Source organism: Mizuhopecten yessoensis, unplaced genomic scaffold (assembly GCF_002113885.1).
Source record: "Mizuhopecten yessoensis strain PY_sf001 unplaced genomic scaffold, ASM211388v2 scaffold445, whole genome shotgun sequence".
NCBI classification, from domain to species: Eukaryota; Metazoa; Mollusca; class Bivalvia; order Pectinida; family Pectinidae; genus Mizuhopecten; species Mizuhopecten yessoensis.
Window position 1 is genome coordinate 154,432 of NW_018403550.1, and position 19,868 is coordinate 174,299.

The 19,868-nt window shown below is 37.2% G+C and overlaps 1 protein-coding gene across 2 annotated transcripts; it reads right to left on the reverse strand.

The window, feature by feature from the left end:
- Window positions 1-279: 279 nt before the first annotated feature.
- On the reverse strand, window positions 280-19,623 carry LOC110449424. Of its 2 annotated transcripts, none has more exons than XM_021496296.1 (10): window positions 19,101-19,623; window positions 14,560-14,767; window positions 14,111-14,412; window positions 13,209-13,349; window positions 12,851-13,048; window positions 12,495-12,610; window positions 9,386-9,834; window positions 8,428-9,127; window positions 4,686-4,971; window positions 280-1,204 (listed from the first exon to the last, which is right to left on the reverse strand). In XM_021496296.1, the coding sequence occupies exons 1-10, from the start codon at window positions 19,293-19,295 to the stop codon at window positions 815-817; spliced, it is 2,985 nt and encodes a 994-aa protein (XP_021351971.1). In that variant the 5' UTR covers window positions 19,296-19,623; the 3' UTR covers window positions 280-814. The 2 variants fall into 2 exon arrangements, with proteins under 2 accessions (XP_021351971.1, XP_021351962.1); XM_021496287.1 differs by lacking the exon at window positions 19,101-19,623 and adding an exon at window positions 15,401-15,818.
- Between the last annotated feature and the right edge of the window lie 245 nt (window positions 19,624-19,868).

A 19,868-nucleotide genomic window follows, 5' to 3' on the forward strand; every position in this document is an offset into this window, starting at 1 on the left:
ACATTTACCGGGCCCGATTTCCAAATGCACATGTTCTACGTTTTTGATATCTCTCGTTGACTCACTTTATATGACAGTGCATCTTGCGCAAAAATAGGTCCTCTACATCAGCGTTCCTTTGCCGCGATTTAAAAATGTACATTGTAAAAATACGAAGAAAATAAAAAGAAATGTATAAAACAATATACAAAAATAAACAATATATATATATATAAAATAAAAAGGGATTAAATGTCCATGTGAAGGAAGTAAATATAGAAAAAATAAGATTAACGATCGACTAAAAAACTAGCTGCTTTCACCCTTCACAGGGCTCTTCAGGTTTGATATATATATAACAACAAAATGGTGAAAAGAACTCACAGCAAAGACATGTTCTTCAATAGGACTATAACAACAAGATTGTTTGTATAAACTACTTCTATCTGACACACATGCTCATTGGTGGATAGACTTAGATGTGAGGGCAGTGATGCATCAAAAGTCCATATGGATAACGTTGATGACTTCTCATTCCGAAGCTTAGATCACTGCTGGCTCACAAGGTCACAGTTGGCTCACAAGGTCACTGCTGGATCACAAGGTCATCGCTGGCTAAAAAGATCACAGCTGGCTTACAAGGTCACTGCTGGCTCATAAGATCAGATCAAGCTTCTTCAAAACATCACTGCTGGCTCACAAGATCAGATCAAGCTTGTTCAAAACATCATTGATAGCTCACAAGATCAGATCAAGCTGGTTACAACATCACTGTTGGCTCACCATGGCACTGCTGTCATACGTGACACTAAGTATACTTTTTGAGGTTTAAACTTTACTTTGACACCTTTTCAAAGAAGTTGCCTACGCCTGCAGCTTCCAGTCTGGTCACGGGGTCTTTGTCCCAGCATCGCTCGATCACGTTTATCCAATTATCCGGGGGTCGGTGCTGGATGGACATATCCGGCCTGAGGCCTTTTTGGACTGAGTCCTCCAGTGATTTGTGGATGTAGTGTATGATATGTTCTGCAGCGTCAATACCGTACCACATCTCCCACAGCATAATACCGAGACTGTAAATGTCCGCCTTGTGGTCGTATATGTCACGTGTTACAAGTACTTCCGGTGCCATGTACACGGGGGATCCCACGAGAGTTCCCGATATCATATTAGCGCCTTTTGTAAGTCCGACGTCCGTCAGCTTTACTGTATCTTCCATTGATACCTACATATATAAAAAAAAATATCAGTCAACAATTTCAGCGTAAAAAGACAAGTTAACTGCACAATCATTATTAAAACACGATACCCCCTGAAAATGTAAGCTGTAGAAATATAAGTTAATGAATAATTGAAAAAAATAAACTTTATTAAGAGAAAGCATGGTCAAGAAAGAACTACTGGTTTTGCCTAAAGCACAAAGCCCTTCTAGAAAGGTCCAAACCGGCCAAATTATTTGGTCTTTATTTCTTTAACATCATTGTGTAAACTTCGGACTCTGTAAACCGGCTTTGTTTCCCCATCTTATACTTTCTATACAATATTAAATATACTCTCTGTGAATCTACATAACGTTCTGTTCTTGTGATATATATTTTCAAATTTCACAAAATTATAGGAAAAAGTTTATATTCACAAGATAATTTCATTAAATATTTTATTTATCGCCATCGATATGAGCAGACCAATGTTTATAAAAATTATGTATTATGATATCCGGGAAAGTTGAAAATCACTGCTCAACTGTTAACTTTCTTGTCTAGTAATAAGATTGGGTTGAACAGAACGTGTTGTGCTGTCGGTTCACAGAGATGTATCTATATTAATGTATAGAAAGTATCGAGTTGGGAAACAGAACCGGTCTGTAGAATGAGTTCGGAGTTAAATCAATTAAGTTAAAGAATTAAAAACTAAATGCTTTTGCCGGTTTACAAAATGATCCGGATTGAACAGAGTCTGGTTTAAACAGTTATGTTTATCTCGAAATTTCGAGTTATGAAGTCGAAATTTCGAGTTAGTATCTTGAAATTTCGAGTTATAAAGTCGAAATTTCGAGTTAGTATCTTGAAATTTCAAGTTGATAAAATTGCAGTAATGTGATGATGATGTCAATGGTAACATACAAATACTCAAAGGGAGGACAGGTGAACAACTCACTAATGAATAATAATGTCAATAAACGTATTGACAGAGTTCCATTGGACTTATATGACAAACAGATGAACTGATATGACTGTCGCATAGCAGTATTTAATATATAAATAACTTTTTATAGAATGGACATTTTCTCAATATCTAAATGTTTGATAAACCTGTATACTTAACAAACTAAACGTATTATCTCCAAAAGACCATTTACGGTTTTTTTATGAACTTAAATAAAGAAAGAGCTGTTTGTTTTATATAATTCAGCTTATCCCGATATATTAATGTTATCCACGCAGATCAACAAGTAGATAACATAAGCAAACTCGACATAATGTCCGTTATCTATGTTCACTCCCGTGATAACAGACATACTGTCGGTAAGCTATATGTACTCCCGTGATAACAGACATAATATCCGTAGGCTATTTATTCTCCCGTGATAACAGACATAATGTCCGTAAGCTATGTGTACTCACGTGATAACAGACATAATATCCGTAGGCTATTTATTCTCCCGTGATAACAGACATAATGTCCGTAAGCTCTGTATACTCCCGTGATAACAGACATAATGTCCGTAAGCTATGTGTACTCACGTGATAACAGACATAATATCCGTAGGCTATCTGTACTCCCGTGATAACAGACATAATGTCCGTAAGCTATGTATACTCCCGTGATAACAGACATAATATCCGAAGGCTATGTATACTCCCGTGATAACAGACATTATATCCGTAAGCTATGTGTACTCCCGTGATAACAGACATAATGTCCGTAATCTATGTATACTCCCGTGATAACAGACATAATATCCGTAGGCTATGTGTACTCCCGTGATAACAGACATAATATCCGTAAGCTATGTATACTCCCGTGATAACAGACAGAATATCCGTAGGCTATCTGTACTCCCGTGATACCAGACATAATATACGTAGGCTATCTGTACTCCCGTGATAACAGACATAATGTCCGTAAGCTATGTATACTCCCGTGATAACAGACATAATATCCGTAGGCTATCTGTACTCCCGTGATAACAGACATAATGTCCGTAAGCTATGTGTTCTCCCTTGATAACAGACATAATGTCCGTTATCTATGTTCACTCCCGTGATAACAGATATAATATCCGTAAGCTATGTGTACTCCCGTGATAACAGACATAATGTCCGTAAGCTATGTGTTCTCCCGTGATAACAGACATAATGTCCGTAAGCTATGTGTTCTCCCGTGATAACAGACATAATGTCCATAGGCTATGTGTACCCCCGTGATAACAGACATAATATCCGTAGGCTATGTGTACTCCCTTGATAACAGACATAATGTCCGTAAGCTATGTGTTCTCCCGTGATAACAGACATAATGTCCGTAAGCTATGTGTACTCCCCTGATAACAGACATAATATCCGTAAGCTATGCGTACTCCCCTGATAACAGACATAATATCCGTAAGCTATGTGTACTCCCTTGATAACAGACATAATGTCCGTAAGCTATGTGTACTCACGTGATAACAGACATAATATCCGTAGGCTATGTGTACTCCCGTGATAACAGACATAATATCCGTAGGCTATGTATACTCCCGTGATAACAGACATTATGTCCGTAAGCTATGTGCATTTCCTTGATAACATACGCATCATCGCGAACGAAAAGATAAAGTCTATTTACACAATGCCAGCATAGCGCCCTCTTATGACTTCCCCAGCTCTGTAAGGGCACTTACTTGTGAAGACATGTCAGAATAATTCTGACTTCATTTCTTATGTAAATATCATACACGAAATCCATGTTCAAAAACACAACAGGGCCCGAGAAGAAGCAAAGACGTGATAAACCAAAACACAAAACCGGAGAAGCTCAGGGGCGGGTCAGCGTTTCCTACTCTTCAACTAGTCACAGGCTTTTACATTTACAGAATTTAAAACTACTAACCATGTATTTTCTACAAAGACACCCCTCCCCCGAAACAGAAATAAAGTTGATAAAACATACATGAAGACCATCTAATTAGTACAAGGAAAATAAGATCAGGTTATCCGGAAGGGTAAGTACCTTCTGTTTCATGGTCGGTACCCGTAATATTCCCCTGTGTTGATGTGTCCTCTAAAGTGAGGACAGTGGTGGTGTCTACGAAACCACAAGGCGCACTAATAATCGAAGCCAACAAACGGACCTTAATATCACACAATGGAATAGGATACTACCCAATGAGATAACGACACCGCAGTTGGCGAACTAGAGGTGTTACTGTCAAGGATGGAAAGTTTACGACCAGGAAATCGAAATTGGCACGCTTATTTTGCAGCTTATTTGTAAGTCATGCTAATAAAATGGGAGTAAGTGGCTGAGGTAATTATACGACCGACAATGTCAATACATTCCATGTCATTTATAGACCACATCGCACACGTCGTCCATATTTCTGGATGTGAAATTAAAGGACGAGTGGTTTGTAAGCTAAATGTACCATTACCGAATGCCTTTAAAACCTTAAATAACATTGATTAACAACGGAACATTGACTTGTATTATGTCCCACTTACCAGCACGTTCTCCAGTTTCAGATCGCGGTGCACCAAGTCCTTCTCGTGTAAGTACTGTAGTCCGCGACACAACTCTATCACGTACCGAGACATATTCCGCATGGCACGTATTTGATCATTGCGTCTGTTTCCAAGTTTTCCGGGGTTCTCGTATGAGTCCTCCAGAAACACGTCTTTCAACGTGCCCTTGCAGAATTCTAGGAGCATGATCCAGCTGATGCGCAACTTTTCATTCTGGCTGAGAACTGACCCAAAATAGGTGACTATGTTTTTATGATTGAGATCTCTGCAAAACAGAAATGAGATCGTGACAATTTCACAATCAGATAATGCAAAAAGTCAATATATATAGTACTATTACAGTTACTGAAAATATATATAGTACTATTACAGAAACTGAGAAGATATATAGTACTATTACAGTAACTGAGAAGTCAACATATATAGCACTATTACAGTTACTGAGAAGTCAACATATATAGCACTATTACAGTTACTGAGAAGTCAACATATATAGCACTATTACAGTAACTGAGAAGATATTTAGTACTATTACAGTAACTGAGAAGATATTTAGTACTATTACAGTAACTGAGAAGATATATAGTACTATTACAGTAACTGAGAAGATATATAGTACTATCACAGTAACTGAGAAGATATATAGTACTTTTACAGTAACTGAGAAGAAATACAGTGCTATTAAAATAGCTGAGAAGGTATGTAGTACAAATACGGTAACTGATAAGTCAATATATATAGTACTATTGCAGTAACTGAGAAGATATATAGAACTATCACAGTTACTGAGACGATATATAGTACTGTTACAGTAACTGAGAAGATATATAGCACTATTAGAGTAACTGAGAAGATATATAGTACTATTACAGTAACCGAGAAGATATATAGTACTATTACAGTAACGGAGAAGATATATAGTACTATTACAGTAACGGAGAAGATATATAGTACTATTACAGTAACCGAGAAGATATATAGTACTATTACAGTGACTGAGAAAATATATGACAATATTACAGTAACTGAGAAGATATATAGAACTATCACAGTTACTGAGACGATATATAGTACTGTTACAGTAACTGAGAAGATATATAGTACTATTACAGAAACTGAGAAGATATATAGTACTATTACAGTAACCGAGAAGATATATAGTACTATTACAGTAACTGAGAAAATATATGACAATATTACAGTAACTGAGAAGATATATAGTACTATTACAGTAACTGAGAAGATAAATAGCACTATTACAGGAACTGAGAAGATATATAGTCCTATTACAGTAACTGAGAAAATATATGACAATATTACAGTAGCTGAGAAGATATATAGTACATGTACTATTACAGTAACTGATAAAATATATGACAATATTACAGTAACTGAGAAGATATTTAGTACTATTGCAGTAAATGAGAAGATATTTAGTACTATTACAGTAACTGAGAAGATAAATAGCACTATTACAGTAACTGAGAAGATATATAGTACATGTACTATTACAGTAACTGAGAAGATATATAACATTATTACAGTAACTGAGAAGGTATATAGTATTATTACAATAACTGAGAAGATATATAACACTATTACAGAAACTGAGAAGATATATAATACTATTACAGTAACTGAGAAGATACATAGTACTATCACAGTAACTGAGAAAATATGTAGTACTATTACAGTAACTGAGAAGATATATAACACTATTACAGTAACTGAGAAGGTATATAGTACTATTACAGTAACTGATAAGATATAAAGTATTATAACAATAACTGAGACGAACTATAGTACTATTACAGTAAGTGAGTATTATTAAAGTAACTGAGAAGATAAATAGCACTATTACAGTAACTGAGAAGATATATAAAACTATTACAGTAACTGAGAAGATATAAAGTACTATTATAGTAACTGAGAAGATATATAGTACTATTACAGTAACTGAGAAGGTATATAGTATTATTACAGTAACTGAGAAGGTATATAGTATTATAACAATAACTGAGACGAACTATAGTACTATTGCAGTAACTGAGAAAATCTATAGTATTATTACAGTAAGTGAGTATTATTACAGTAACTGAGAAGATAAATAGCACTATTACAGTAACTGAGAAGATATATAGTACTATTACAGTAACTGAGAAGATATATAGTACTATTACAGTAACTGAGAAGATATATAGTACTATTACAGTAACTGAGAAGATATATAGTACTATTACAGTAACTGAGAAGATATATAGTACTATTACAGTAACTGAGAAGATATATAGTACTATTACAGTAACTGAGAAGATATATAGTACTATTACAGTAACTGAGAAGATATATAGTACTATTACAGTAACTGAGAAGATATATAGTACTATTACAGTAACTGAGAAGATATATAGTACTATTACAGTAACTGAGAAGATATATAGTACTATTACAGTAACTGAGAAGATATATAGTACTATTACAGTAACTGAGAAGATATATAGTACTATTACAGTAACTGAGAAGATATATAGTACTATTACAGTAACTGAGAAGATATATAGTACTATTACAGTAACTGAGAAGATATATAGTACTATTACAGTAACTGAGAAGATATATAGTACTATTACAGTAACTGAGAAGATATATAGTACTATTACAGTAACTGAGAAGATATATAGTACTATTACAGTAACTGAGAAGATATATAGTACTATTACAGTAACTGAGAAGATATATAGTACTATTACAGTAACTGAGAAGATATATAGTACTATTACAGTAACTGAGAAGATATATAGTACTATTACAGTAACTGAGAAGATATATAGTACTATTACAGTAACTGAGAAGATATATAGTACTATTACAGTAACTGAGAAGATATATAGTACTATTACAGTAACTGAGAAGATATATAGTACTATTACAGTAACTGAGAAGATATATAGTACTATTACAGTAACTGAGAAGATATTTAGTACTATTGCAGTAACTGAGAAGATATATAGTACTATTACAGTAACTGAGAAGATATATAGCACTATTACAGTAACTGAGAAGATATTTAGTACTATTGCAGTAAATGAGAAGATTTATAGTACTATTACAGTAACTGAGAAGATATATAGTACTATTACAGTAACATGAGAAAATATATAGTACTATTACATTAACTGAGAAGATATATTTCTTTAGCTGATACGTCAGATAGAACATATATCCGTATTTAGTTTTCACGACGATTTTTGGAATAATAAACAACGGGTGAAATAGAAACCTTTGTTTACGGAGGATATTATTTGTTTTCTGAATTCATAAGTTATATTTAACTAAAAGGGTGAATACATTCTTTACGAGTGAGAAACACAAATTAACATTTCCAACACAGGCATACAATAAAGCTATTATTCATCGTAAAACCAAAAGTATTTTGTATTTTGTTTTGTTAATAACGTTTTTCGATATAAAGACGTTGATGCTCTGAAACAGGAAATCCATCTCCACCTGCAAAATAATTTTGAATTGTGACGTCACAATAAAGAAACGTCAGGGGGCGTCATGGACATCACAATCGACAATGCCAATTGTTCATTTATAATCAGGTTATTTATCACAGAAGAAAATAACAACTTAAATTATATTCAAATAATTGATTAATAATTAAACGTGGTTTACAGTACAGTTGAGTGAGTATGCATTACATGTATCTCTCATATACCTTAATGTGCGGTCCTCCAAAAGGAGGTCGCTCACGTTGGACGCAGTGATGTACTCCTTGTTAATTTTAACAGCCACTCTTGTTTCCGCCTCACCGGCTGGTCTAAGGTTGCCCTTGAAAACGTCAGCGAACGTTCCACTCCCAAGTGGCTTGGCTCTGTTTATATCAAGTTCCCTCATTCTGAAGTCGGATTCCATGATACATGTCACAAAGAACATGTCAAGCAGACCCTGCTTCTTGGAAATATTGAACAAAAGGTCTGGAAAGAGATTGGCCAGAAGACCTTTGTTTTCCTTCATTTCCATCCTCAAAGTATCCATCAATATCCTGTCAGCTTTGAGGAGGTCTGGGATCATTTTAGCAATGTCGTCTATGCCCTTCATGTACTTTCCTAGAAACAGATCCAGTTTTGCCCTCAGTACGTTTCCTTGTGTTACACTATGCATGAATATCATTGAGGCATCCTCCATGCTCTTCCTTGGGTCTCGTTTGTTGTACGCTTTAAATATATGCCTTACTTCCTTAGACTTAGTATTCAATGATCCAGCGCAGGCTACTGCTCCCCCGATTCTCTTAAGGTCGTCGGTGATCTGGACCCCCTGCTTTCCTGCCTTTTGGAACACGTTCTTCACAGGCGCAGGTCTTTTCATCGACTTGTGAAAGTCTGACACCGCATGTTTATCGCCCGGAAGAAGAACAACTGGTAAAAAAGCACAGAGCAAAAGATAATGTTACTTGTACATTATAGGTTAGTATCAAATTATAAAACAATAGCACCGTTATAATATGGCCGATTGCAGTAGAAAGGTTTAAAAGGGTTTTGTTCTAGATCACATGATTTCAAACACATAAAAGTAGACTATTGGAATATTTAGGGCACTAAATATCATCCTACACGATAAGTATGTTCATTTCTAATGTAGTTGATAAAATGTAAATTGACCGTAATGATTGATACCTTCAACATCCCGCATTTGGTCTTCCATAAGTTGAAAGTTCCGTTTGAACTTTTTTACAATTTTGTCCTTGAGATGTTTGACGATGCCGTTTTGATCATCCCACAGATTGATCTCACTGATTACACGTTTGGCGATACTGCTCTCCGCCTCGCGGACAACTTTCTTCCAGTTTTCCGCCGGTGGGCAATGGCCGGCTTCCCACTGACAGATACGAACCTGTACATCCGTCGAGGACAGAAGACGGTCAATCTGTCCGTAGAGGTTCTCAAGCTCTTCTTTGACCTCTCTGCGCATGCTATCTAAAGTATACTTAGCGTCCCTGTCTAAACGGTCCATTTGTGTCATTAACGTTTTCTGTAGTTGTTCCTTCTCTTCCAATCCTTTAGCGTTCATCAACTTGGCGACCTTAAGTGAGTAGTGAGACCGCTTTAACACTTGTGATATCCATCTGTAGTAATACAACAACACGCCATCGTGAACATGTCATCAACTTATCTGAACGTCAGAGTGTATACATCAGCTAATCAGTATCAATAAGGCAGTTAGGATCATCAAGTCGTAAATATATTGCATTTGCAGCGTATATTTATGAACGCGACATTGTTTTCAAGATTTTGATATTTTACTTTATCAGTAGGTTAGAAAAACACTTAACGTATAACTATATAGACATATTTCAGAATATTTATGTAAACATGGATATATGTATACTGAATCGGACTACCAGGGTCGAGGGACATCTTGCTCACCCCAAACCCACCTACAAACAAAGAGAAATCCTTATATAGAAGGGCTTCACTCTTCCACAACTTTCTCGTGTGGTGTTTAAATAGAATATTTAAATATATGATAGCATTGATTTTGATCATACTAAGGGCTATAATTGGGTACTCATGCACCAGTCTCCTCAGTTCCAGTTACATTTCGTCTGGAAAGGTGTTTTACTTTACTGTGTGTATCTGACTCTAGGAACCCTTATACCGGTACATGTATGTACGCAGTATGCCAAACTGGTTTTAATTAAAGATTTGTTATGTCCAGTGTAAGTGTCTCACTTTGTTCACTCGCGTTTTCGCCTGTCTTATCTTGTATAAAGAAGATCTAACGTTGATATGTACAAGAGCACTACATCGAAAAATAATTGAATTGTGACGTATATTTATGATGATATCTTAACAACATGATTTATTTCATCATTTTTAGGAAATGCGAGTATTATATTAACTGTGAGAAATATAAATAATGAATAGTTTTTGAAGATATCTATTTATACACACCCGTTGTGAGAAGTAACATTGTTTTGGACTATTTAGTAAGGGCGATACTATACACACCCGTAGTGAGAAGGAACATTGTTTTGGACTGTTTGGTAGGGAATATAATATACACACCCAAAGAGAGAAGTAACATTGTTTTGGACTATTTAGTAGGGGATATACTATACACACCCGTAGTGAGAAGTAACATTGTTTTGGATTGTTTGGTAGGGGATATGATATACACATCCGTAGTGAGAAGAAACATTGCTTCAGACTGTTTCGTAGGGGATATAATATACACACCCGTAGTGAGAAGTATGATGGTTTAGGACTGTTTAGAAGGGGATATAATATACACAACCGTATTGACAATTAAGATGGTATCAGACTGTTTAGTAGGGGATATAATATACACATCCGTAGTGAGAAGTAACATTGTTTTGGACTATTTAGTGAGGGATATACTATACACACCCGTAGTGAGAAGTAAAATTGTTTTGGACTGTTTGGTAGGGGATATAATATACACACCCGTAGTAAGAAGTAACATTGTTTTGGACTGTTTGGTAGGGGATATAATAAACATAACCGTAGTGAGAAGTAACATTGTTTTGGACTATTTGGTAGGGGATATAATAAACATAACCGTAGTGAAAAGTAAGATGGTTTTGGACTGTTTGGTAGGGGATATAATAAACATAACCGTAGTGAGAAGTAACATTGTTTTGGACTATTTGGTAGGGGATATAATAAACATAACCGTAGTGAGAAGAAACATTGTTTTGGATTGTTTGGTAGGGGATATGATATACACCCCCGTAGTGAGAAGAAACATTGTTTTGGATTGTTTGGTAGGGGATATGATATACACACCGGTAGTGAGAAGTAACATTGTTTTGGACTGTTAGGTAGAGGATATAATATACAAACCCGTAGTGAGTAGTAAGGTGGTTTTGGACTGTTTGGTAGGGGAAATAAATATACCCACCCGTAGTGAGTAGTAAGATGGTTTTGGACTGTTAGGTAGGGGATATAATATACAAACCCGTAGTGAGAAGTAACATTGTTTTTGACTATTTAGTAAGGGATATATTATACACACCCGTAGTGAGAAGTAAGATGGTTTTGGACCGTTTGGAAGGTGATATAAATATACACACCCGTAGTGAGTAGTGAAATGGTTTTGGACTGTTTGGTAGGGGTTATAATATACACACCCGTAGTGAGAAGTAAGATGGTTTTGGACCGTTTGGAAGGTGATATAAATATACACACCCGTAGTGAGAAGTATGATGGTTTTGGACTGTTAGGTAGGGGATATATTTTACACACCCGTAGTGAGAAGTAAGATGGTTTTGGACCGTTTGGAAGGTGATATAAATATACACACCCGTAGTGAGTAGGAAGATGGTTTTGGACTGTTAGGTAGGGGATATATTATACGCACCCGTAGTGAGAAGTAAGATGGTTTTGGACCGTTTGGAAGGGGATATAAATATACACACCCGTAGTGAGAAGTAAGATGGTTTTGGACTGTTTGGTAGGGGAAATAAATATACACACCCGTAGTGAGTAGTAAGATGGTTTTGGACTGTTAGGTAGGGGATATATTATACACACCCGTAGTGAGAAGTAAGATGGTTTTGGACTGTTTGGTAGGGGATATAAATATACACACCCGTAGTGAGAAGTAAGATGGTTTTGGACTGTTAGGTAGGGGATATATTATACACACCCGTAGTGAGAAGTAACATTGTTTTGGACTATTTGTTAGGGCATATAATATACACACCCGTAGTGAGAAGTAACATTGTTTTGGACTGTTTGGTAGGGGATATAATATACACACCCGTAGTGAGAAGCTAGTTGGTTTTTCAGACTGTTCGGTAGGAGCCGTTCTAATCCCTTGAGAACCATATCGTGCTCTTCCGTGGTGCAGTCGGCGAAGATCATCGCTTTTAGTGCCTGTTCATACAAGAGATTTACATCATTAGTACACCCCCGCAGATTAAATAATCTTTAAGGAAAAATATTGAAGAAAGAGGGCATTTAATTAGCATAGTGGTTATCATAGTTTCGAAATGTTAACCAAGCAAAAACCGTTTCCTTTTGGAGCAAATGATATAATTCCACAGTAAAACTGTTCGTCGCCCAAATATCCTCGGCCTAACAGGCCCCCACCACTGCCGTAGACATACAATGTACCTCTGACGTGGACAGGCGGTAAATCTGGTCCACCCTGACGGCGTTATAACAGCGTTTCAGCTGTAGGATGGTATTTTTGTATACATCTTTCCGGTCTCTTTCTGGCACGGTGTCCCACTTGTTACAAATAAACATGGTGGCTCGGGAATTGAAATCCTCGTCAACCGATGTGGTAACTAGTCTGAGGAAGTCCTTCAACTGTAACAGACACAATTTATATAGATTTTAACAAAAGAATTATATTACAACTGTTGTGGGTTTTTAGGATTGGCGTTAAATGTGTAAAAGACCTTTATACAGATTATAAAGTTGCTAGGTACCGTTACTCTACTGTATATTCAGGTAAACAGTTGCTCACCCTGCCTTTCTGTACTCCGCCAGCATTAGCACTGTTGATTATGTAGATGAAGCCAAATGATTTAGAGAGGAACCTCGCCACACTCTTCGACAGCTGCCGACTAGCGCCTATACCGGGTGTGTCCACAATCACTATACCAGACTGAAAATAGAAAACAGAAGAACCTTATAACGAACACATTATCTAAATGGTGATGGAACGGATAAAGGCTGTTTTAGTGCATTCACTTTCGCGCTATACTCGGAACGGATAAAGGCTGTTTTAGTGCATTCACTTTCGCGCTATACTCGGAAGTTGGAAATGTGGAGTTATTATGTGAAATACTGTTTATTTATACCCACTCTTAGATACAGATACAACCATACGAACTTGCCATACATTGCGGAATAGCCGTCGATAGCACGAACTTGTGAGTACAGATTATAAGTTAGAGGCTGCGGTGAAAGGGATATAACTCTTCCTAAACTCATCAATGCTTAAATAAAATACGTAGGTGTGCCACATAGTTGTCGAATACTTACTAGTATTTTGGGTCTAACATTGGGTATACATAAGTAATCCAAGAAATAAATATATACTTTTTTGTTCGATCATGAACTTTACAGAGAATTGACTATGGTTTCTGTTTTGTCTCAGATAGCCTGATGAAACGAACACTAGCCGAAATCTCCACGATGTTGCTTTAATTAAGTTCATTTGTATATGCCACATTCCCTTTGCCATGATGTTTTTCCTCCCCCTCGCATTGATTTATAACTTATCATTTAAAACAAAATACCTTCCAAACAATGCATCACTTATTATCATTACTGGTTCAAATGTAACATTTATATCGCCGTTTTGTAACTGCTTATATAATTCAGCTAAGTACTGATTATGTATGCAATGTACATTGAACATACTTCTAGAATCTCAATGGGCCAAAATATCTCCACCCTGGAATACGGACTTTCCTCCGTGTCTTCGTCCAGCTCAGTAACCACCTTTGTTAGGACATTGATGCCTTTGCCACGCTCGAGATCTATAGTTTCCGGTTTGCGTTTCTGGCTCCCGATAGATCGGTGGTGCAGCACGGCATACTTGTTACCGTCGCGCGAGTATCGTATCTCACAGATCGTGTTAGTACACTGTAGGTCGCTTGTCGGTAAGAGTTCTGTCCCCAGTAAAAGATTGATAAAACTGCTCTTCCCTGCAGATGTCTCCCCTACAAATAGTAAGTAAAAAGATACAGTCTATGGACTGTGTGTGGTTGGTGTCTGAGCAGTTTTTATATTTCAATCAAAGGACACATCAGGACACATCCAATGCAATCTAGCAACGTACTTAATTGAAGTATGACACATATACATACCCGCTACAAGAATGGCGCAATCACTACTTGCCAGCTCGCCTTTCTTTTGTTTCACAGCTTCAACGATGCCCTTGAAGAATTGGTCAAGGTCGCGTCGGTGTTGTTCTGGAAGCTTCTTGTAGTGGTCAATCACTTCATCATACTTTTCTCCTAGAAAGCGTCTGTTCTTTCTGTCGTCTGACAGGGCATGCTTGAAGCCATTGTCCCTCTAAACACCAAACAGAAAATATGCATATCATGACATTGCAGAATTTGGTGTTACATACACATGCACACTTTAAATCGTTGGCTATAGCTGTGTTCAAGGTCGTACGATAATTACCGACACTAAGGCAGTCTGTATTATGCTGTGAACTTTGTATGAATATAATAACAGTTGAGGAATTGCACCAAAGTGATATACCACTGTCTTAAGTAACGTAAACATACGGGAAATTATTACAAAACAAAAGTAAGATAGAACAATAAGAAAAAAATATATAAAACAGGACAAAAAAACAAGACTTAACAGGACAATATAACAACTAAACAGACTATATAATAATATAGCGGGACGGTGGCAGACGCAGGTGAAGTTTGTTAACATAGGGTAACTTAACTTTAAACCAGGAACAAAGTATAGCTAATGTGTAGGAGACCGTGAATGGCCTTCACTTAAAGAGGCTGAACTATAGATAGTAGAGTTAGTCTGTTATATATCACTCATTTATAACAACATAGCTTTACAGTAAAGTCTGTTGTAGACTAGGACTCGTTCTGCCAGACCAAATTACATGGCGTTACTGGTAAAGATTGTTTGTTAGAAACGTTACGGTTAAGATACTTATAACACACAAGTGACCTGTTTCTGAACGTTCTCTGGGTTGTTCTTCCAGACGTCAATGAGCCGTCTGAGTGCGTCCTCCTTATTTCTAACCCCATTAGTATCAATGTCCCAGTCCTTCATAAGATCTCGTGCTGTTCTCATATCTGGGATCCTGAGAATGTCATCTACAGATGTCACTTGGTATCTCTCAGGACCGGACACAGACTTTAGAGAGCTTGTCGCCATGGTAATATTTCCAAATGCTCCGAGTCCCTGGTGTCGATTACGACCTAAGCTCCTATACCATCGAACAGGAGGAGAAGAGATCCTTCTTGTTGTTAAGCACTACAATGGTGGCCCGAGTCGTAGTGAGGAATGTGTACAACTGACTGGTATCGCGTCGTCTTCCTGGTTCTACCGTGTAACCGACCGTCTTTTAAAGTCTTTTGTATATATGTGTAACCACTATGTGCATTGTATATAATTGTATACAGAGTGACATGGATCCCGGTTGTATATAATTGTATACAGAGTGACATGGATCCCGGTATGTACACACATCCCACTACTACAACTGCACAACGTATGCTGATCAATGTTTTATTCCACACATAATATTGAACATGCTTTTGTGTTCTTTTCAATTGCATACCAATTCAAAAATTAAACCAAATCGTAAAGGAAATTCTATTGCATTGTTGTTTAAATCCTCGTGAAATCGTTAAGAATACCATGTACCCTTCCAGAACCGTGTTTTATCGGTAATTGTTGCTCATTATATATCACATGGAACACACAAGGACAAAACATATAACTGAACAAGATATAATTATATCTGATTGGAGGCCGAGTGAAAACATCATTTTTATGTTCCAAATCCAGTTAAGCATGTATGTTATGTCCTATTCACAAAATTAACGTGTGTGCTTCAGTCGGAATAATAAGTACATATGTATAAAAGTCTATCGTTTATTTTAGGTCTGTATTACACTATTACGAATGTTTTTATCCTTCATAAGCACAGGGGCAATCAAGAGTCACAGGGGTCCGTACTCTACTATCAATCCTCTATAATCACAGGGGTCTGTGTTCTGATATATATCCTCTATAATCACAGGGACCTGTACTCTACTATCAATCCTCTATAATCACAGGGGTCTGTGCTCTGCAATCGATCCTCTATAATCACAGAGGCAATCAAGAGTCACAGGGGTCCGTACTCTACTATCAGTCCTCTATAATCACAGGGGTCTGTGCTCTGCTATCGATCCTCTATAATCACAGGGCCTGCAATCTACTGTTAATCCTCTATAATCACAGGGGTCTGTGCTCTGTTATCGATCCTCTATAATCACAGAAATCTGAAGTCTACTATAAATCCTCTATTATCGCAGGGGTCTGTACTCTACTTATAATCCTCTATAATCACAGGGCCTATACTAAACTAGCACAGGGGTCTGCACTGTGTACTTTACTTTCACAGGGGTCTTCATCTTTCATAATCACAGGGGTCTTTACTCTACTATCATTCTCTATAACCACAGAAGTTTAGTGTATTAAACTTTTGCAGGGATTGTCATCCCTTATAATCACAGGGGTTTGTGCTTTTCTATGTCAGGGCACGTTTCCCTTCATTGTCACATGTGCTGTTTATAATCTCTGGGGTCTGTACTATACTACCAATCCCGTTATAATAACAGGGTCTGTATTATACTATCACAGGGGCCTGTTTACTTCATAATCACACGGGTCTTAACTCTTTTCCCAGGGTGCCTTTATCCTCTATGCATTTTTTTATCACATTGGAATGAATCCACTGCCCACTGTTAAATTTATCTATCCTTCTGACGATGCTCACCATTTGACAGTCTGTTATGTGCCGCCATGCAATGCAAGTCAGTAACACATAAAAAAGCTAATAAAAGGTCAGGCAAATGGTGGTATTTACTATTCGGCATTAATAACATGTACGACACTGCGTATTGTACTCATGTGATGTGTACAGAGGGAGATAACTCCTACATGTGCACAAATTCGTTCTTTACTTGGCTTTAAATGTAGTAAATAGGACGAGGAAATGTATAATGATATCTTTATCAATATGCGAAAAAACTATCGTTTCAGTGTCAAGCTGAGGGGCATAGAGGTTCTCCAACGGGTTATACATGGTTATCATGTTCAAATCGTAAAACATGATATGAGCTTTACTTAAGTGTTTTTCACAATTGGAAAATTAACTGACTTTACGGACGTTTTTCTCACATTAACTTTAGGTTTTGTCTCGATAGCCATTCGTTTCTCCTCGAAATGAAACAATTGCCATGAATCATGACGTCACAAAGCTTTGTAATGAGACGTCATAAATAAAGTAACGACTATACCATGTGAGTTCACGTCCAGGTTTTGCCCATTAGTAGATGACAAAAATGTTAATCAGATCCTTGATTTTTTATCCAATGAGTCGAAAGACAGGAAACATATAGTGGTTGTGGGAGAAAACCCCTATGAATGTGAGTCAGAAGGAGAGATATCCATATCCTATATAAAATAAAACGAAACAGAAAAATGGAAACCAGTAATTTCAATAACATCGTCTATTAAATGAAAGTCTACCACAAGGAGATATCGAAACTCACATCAACAACTCATTCCACCTAAATGAGCCGATAAAATATCACATTTACATGTAAAGTTTCATTAGCATCTTATTTTGAGTGCAACTCACGTGGTTTAAAATGAATACAATGCTTTGTTATATAAAACCTATGTGATTCAAAGTAAATTGCTGCTACATACAAGGTAACATACAGGGGCACACGGGTGTTACATACATAGCTACATCCAGGGGTACATACAGTGAAATGATAGGACGAACATAGTAGTAACGAAGTCCACGGGTGTAACATCCAGGGGTACATACAGTGAAATGATAGGACGAACATTGTAGTAACGCAGTACACGGGTGTTACATCCAGGGGTACATACAGTGAAATGATAGGACGAACATAGTAGTAACGAAGTACACGGATGTTACATCCAGGGGTACATGCAGTGAAATGATAGGACGAACATAGTAGTAACGAATTACACGGGTGTTACATACAGGGGTACATACAGTGAAATAATAGGACGAACATTGTAGTACAGAAGTACACGGGGGTTACATCCAGGGGTACATACAGTGAAATGAAAGGACGAACATAGTAGTAACGAAGTACACGGATGTTACATCCAGGGGTATATGCAGTGAAATGATAGGACGAACATAGTAGTAACGAAGTACACGGATGTTACATCCAGGGGTACATACAGTGAAATAATAGGACGAACATTGTAGTAATGAAGTACACGGGTGTTACATAGCACATACAGAGAAATGTTATGGTTAACAATGTGTGAGGTATATAGGCCTGCTCTACCACGTTTTATGTTATCGTAAAAGGCGACTAATTTGTGGCAGAATTGGTGGTAATATGTCTTCCATGCAATAGATATTTAAGAAGTTAACATTGATCGGCTGCCGTCATTGCAATACTTGGGACCTGTGCCCTTTCTTTCCTACCGACTCTTTTTTCGAAGATGTCTCCATAACCGCCTGTCATTGACACAATATTGACGCTGGAAAGACGTTAAACCCCGAACAACGTAGGCTGGGATTACATACAGGGGTACATACAAAGCTTTGTCATGGTTAGCGAAGTGGTGCGAAGTAAAAAGTGGCGTGGTATAGACCTACATTTCTTGTACGAGCAACATGCTCTCTCCAGTAGGAGAGTAGCACTCTCTCGGCATCTCTCTGCCTTTTCAGTCCAGTTGTGGTCAATCCTAGCTTCCTCATGACTATGAATACTGATTTCATGTCCGGCAGTCTAATGACATCCTCCACTGACCGGATACCCAATCTGGCTAAGGTAGCTGTAACGTCATCCATGGTTGTTGTCACTTGTCCTAAATTTAACACTTTAACACTCAATCTAGGGAAATACTTCACTAAAACTACAAGGCGTATCGCGTCAACACCTTACGTTTAACCACCACCTCTGTTGTAAAAGAGCTGCTATATATGGCGTACACAAGTCATCATTGTGGATAGTATCTTCCTGTGAAGTATCCTACGACTCTTCAACTTTGTTCTACGTTTTAGAGGAATGGTTGGCTTTAAATAGACGTACGGAAAATAATGGGGTCTAGTATCAAATCCAATGACAGGGTGATTTTCCTTTACCCTGGGTTACGCCCCTAACCAGTACATGAAACTAACCATGGCTGTGTTCACCTATTAAATCTATTTTTAACTAACATATCGGATGACATAAGTCACGAAGCAGATCTCTATAGGTCATGGTAGAATAGATACGTGTGATGTATCTATCTGGGTACAAAAACTGACACATCAAGCGGACAGCAATAGACCGTGGAGCTCTCATTCACGTAGTGATATTGTACAATTGGTGGGAGTAACCTCCCTTCTCCTGAGGATCTGATAATTTGTCACGGGACTGTT

Bases quoted from the DNA above. Each gene is read 5' to 3' on its own strand.
- LOC110449424 (XM_021496287.1), bottom strand. From the start codon at position 15,610: ATGGCGACAAGCTCTCTAAAGTCTGTGTCCGGTCCTGAGAGATACCAA. The intron at 14,413-14,559 runs GTATGTATATGT...TACTATTTGTAG, and splicing joins TTGCGCCATTCTTGTAGCGG to GGGAGACATCTGCAGGGAAG. The intron at 13,350-14,110 runs GTATGTTCAATG...TTCTATTTTCAG, and splicing joins GGCCCATTGAGATTCTAGAA to TCTGGTATAGTGATTGTGGA.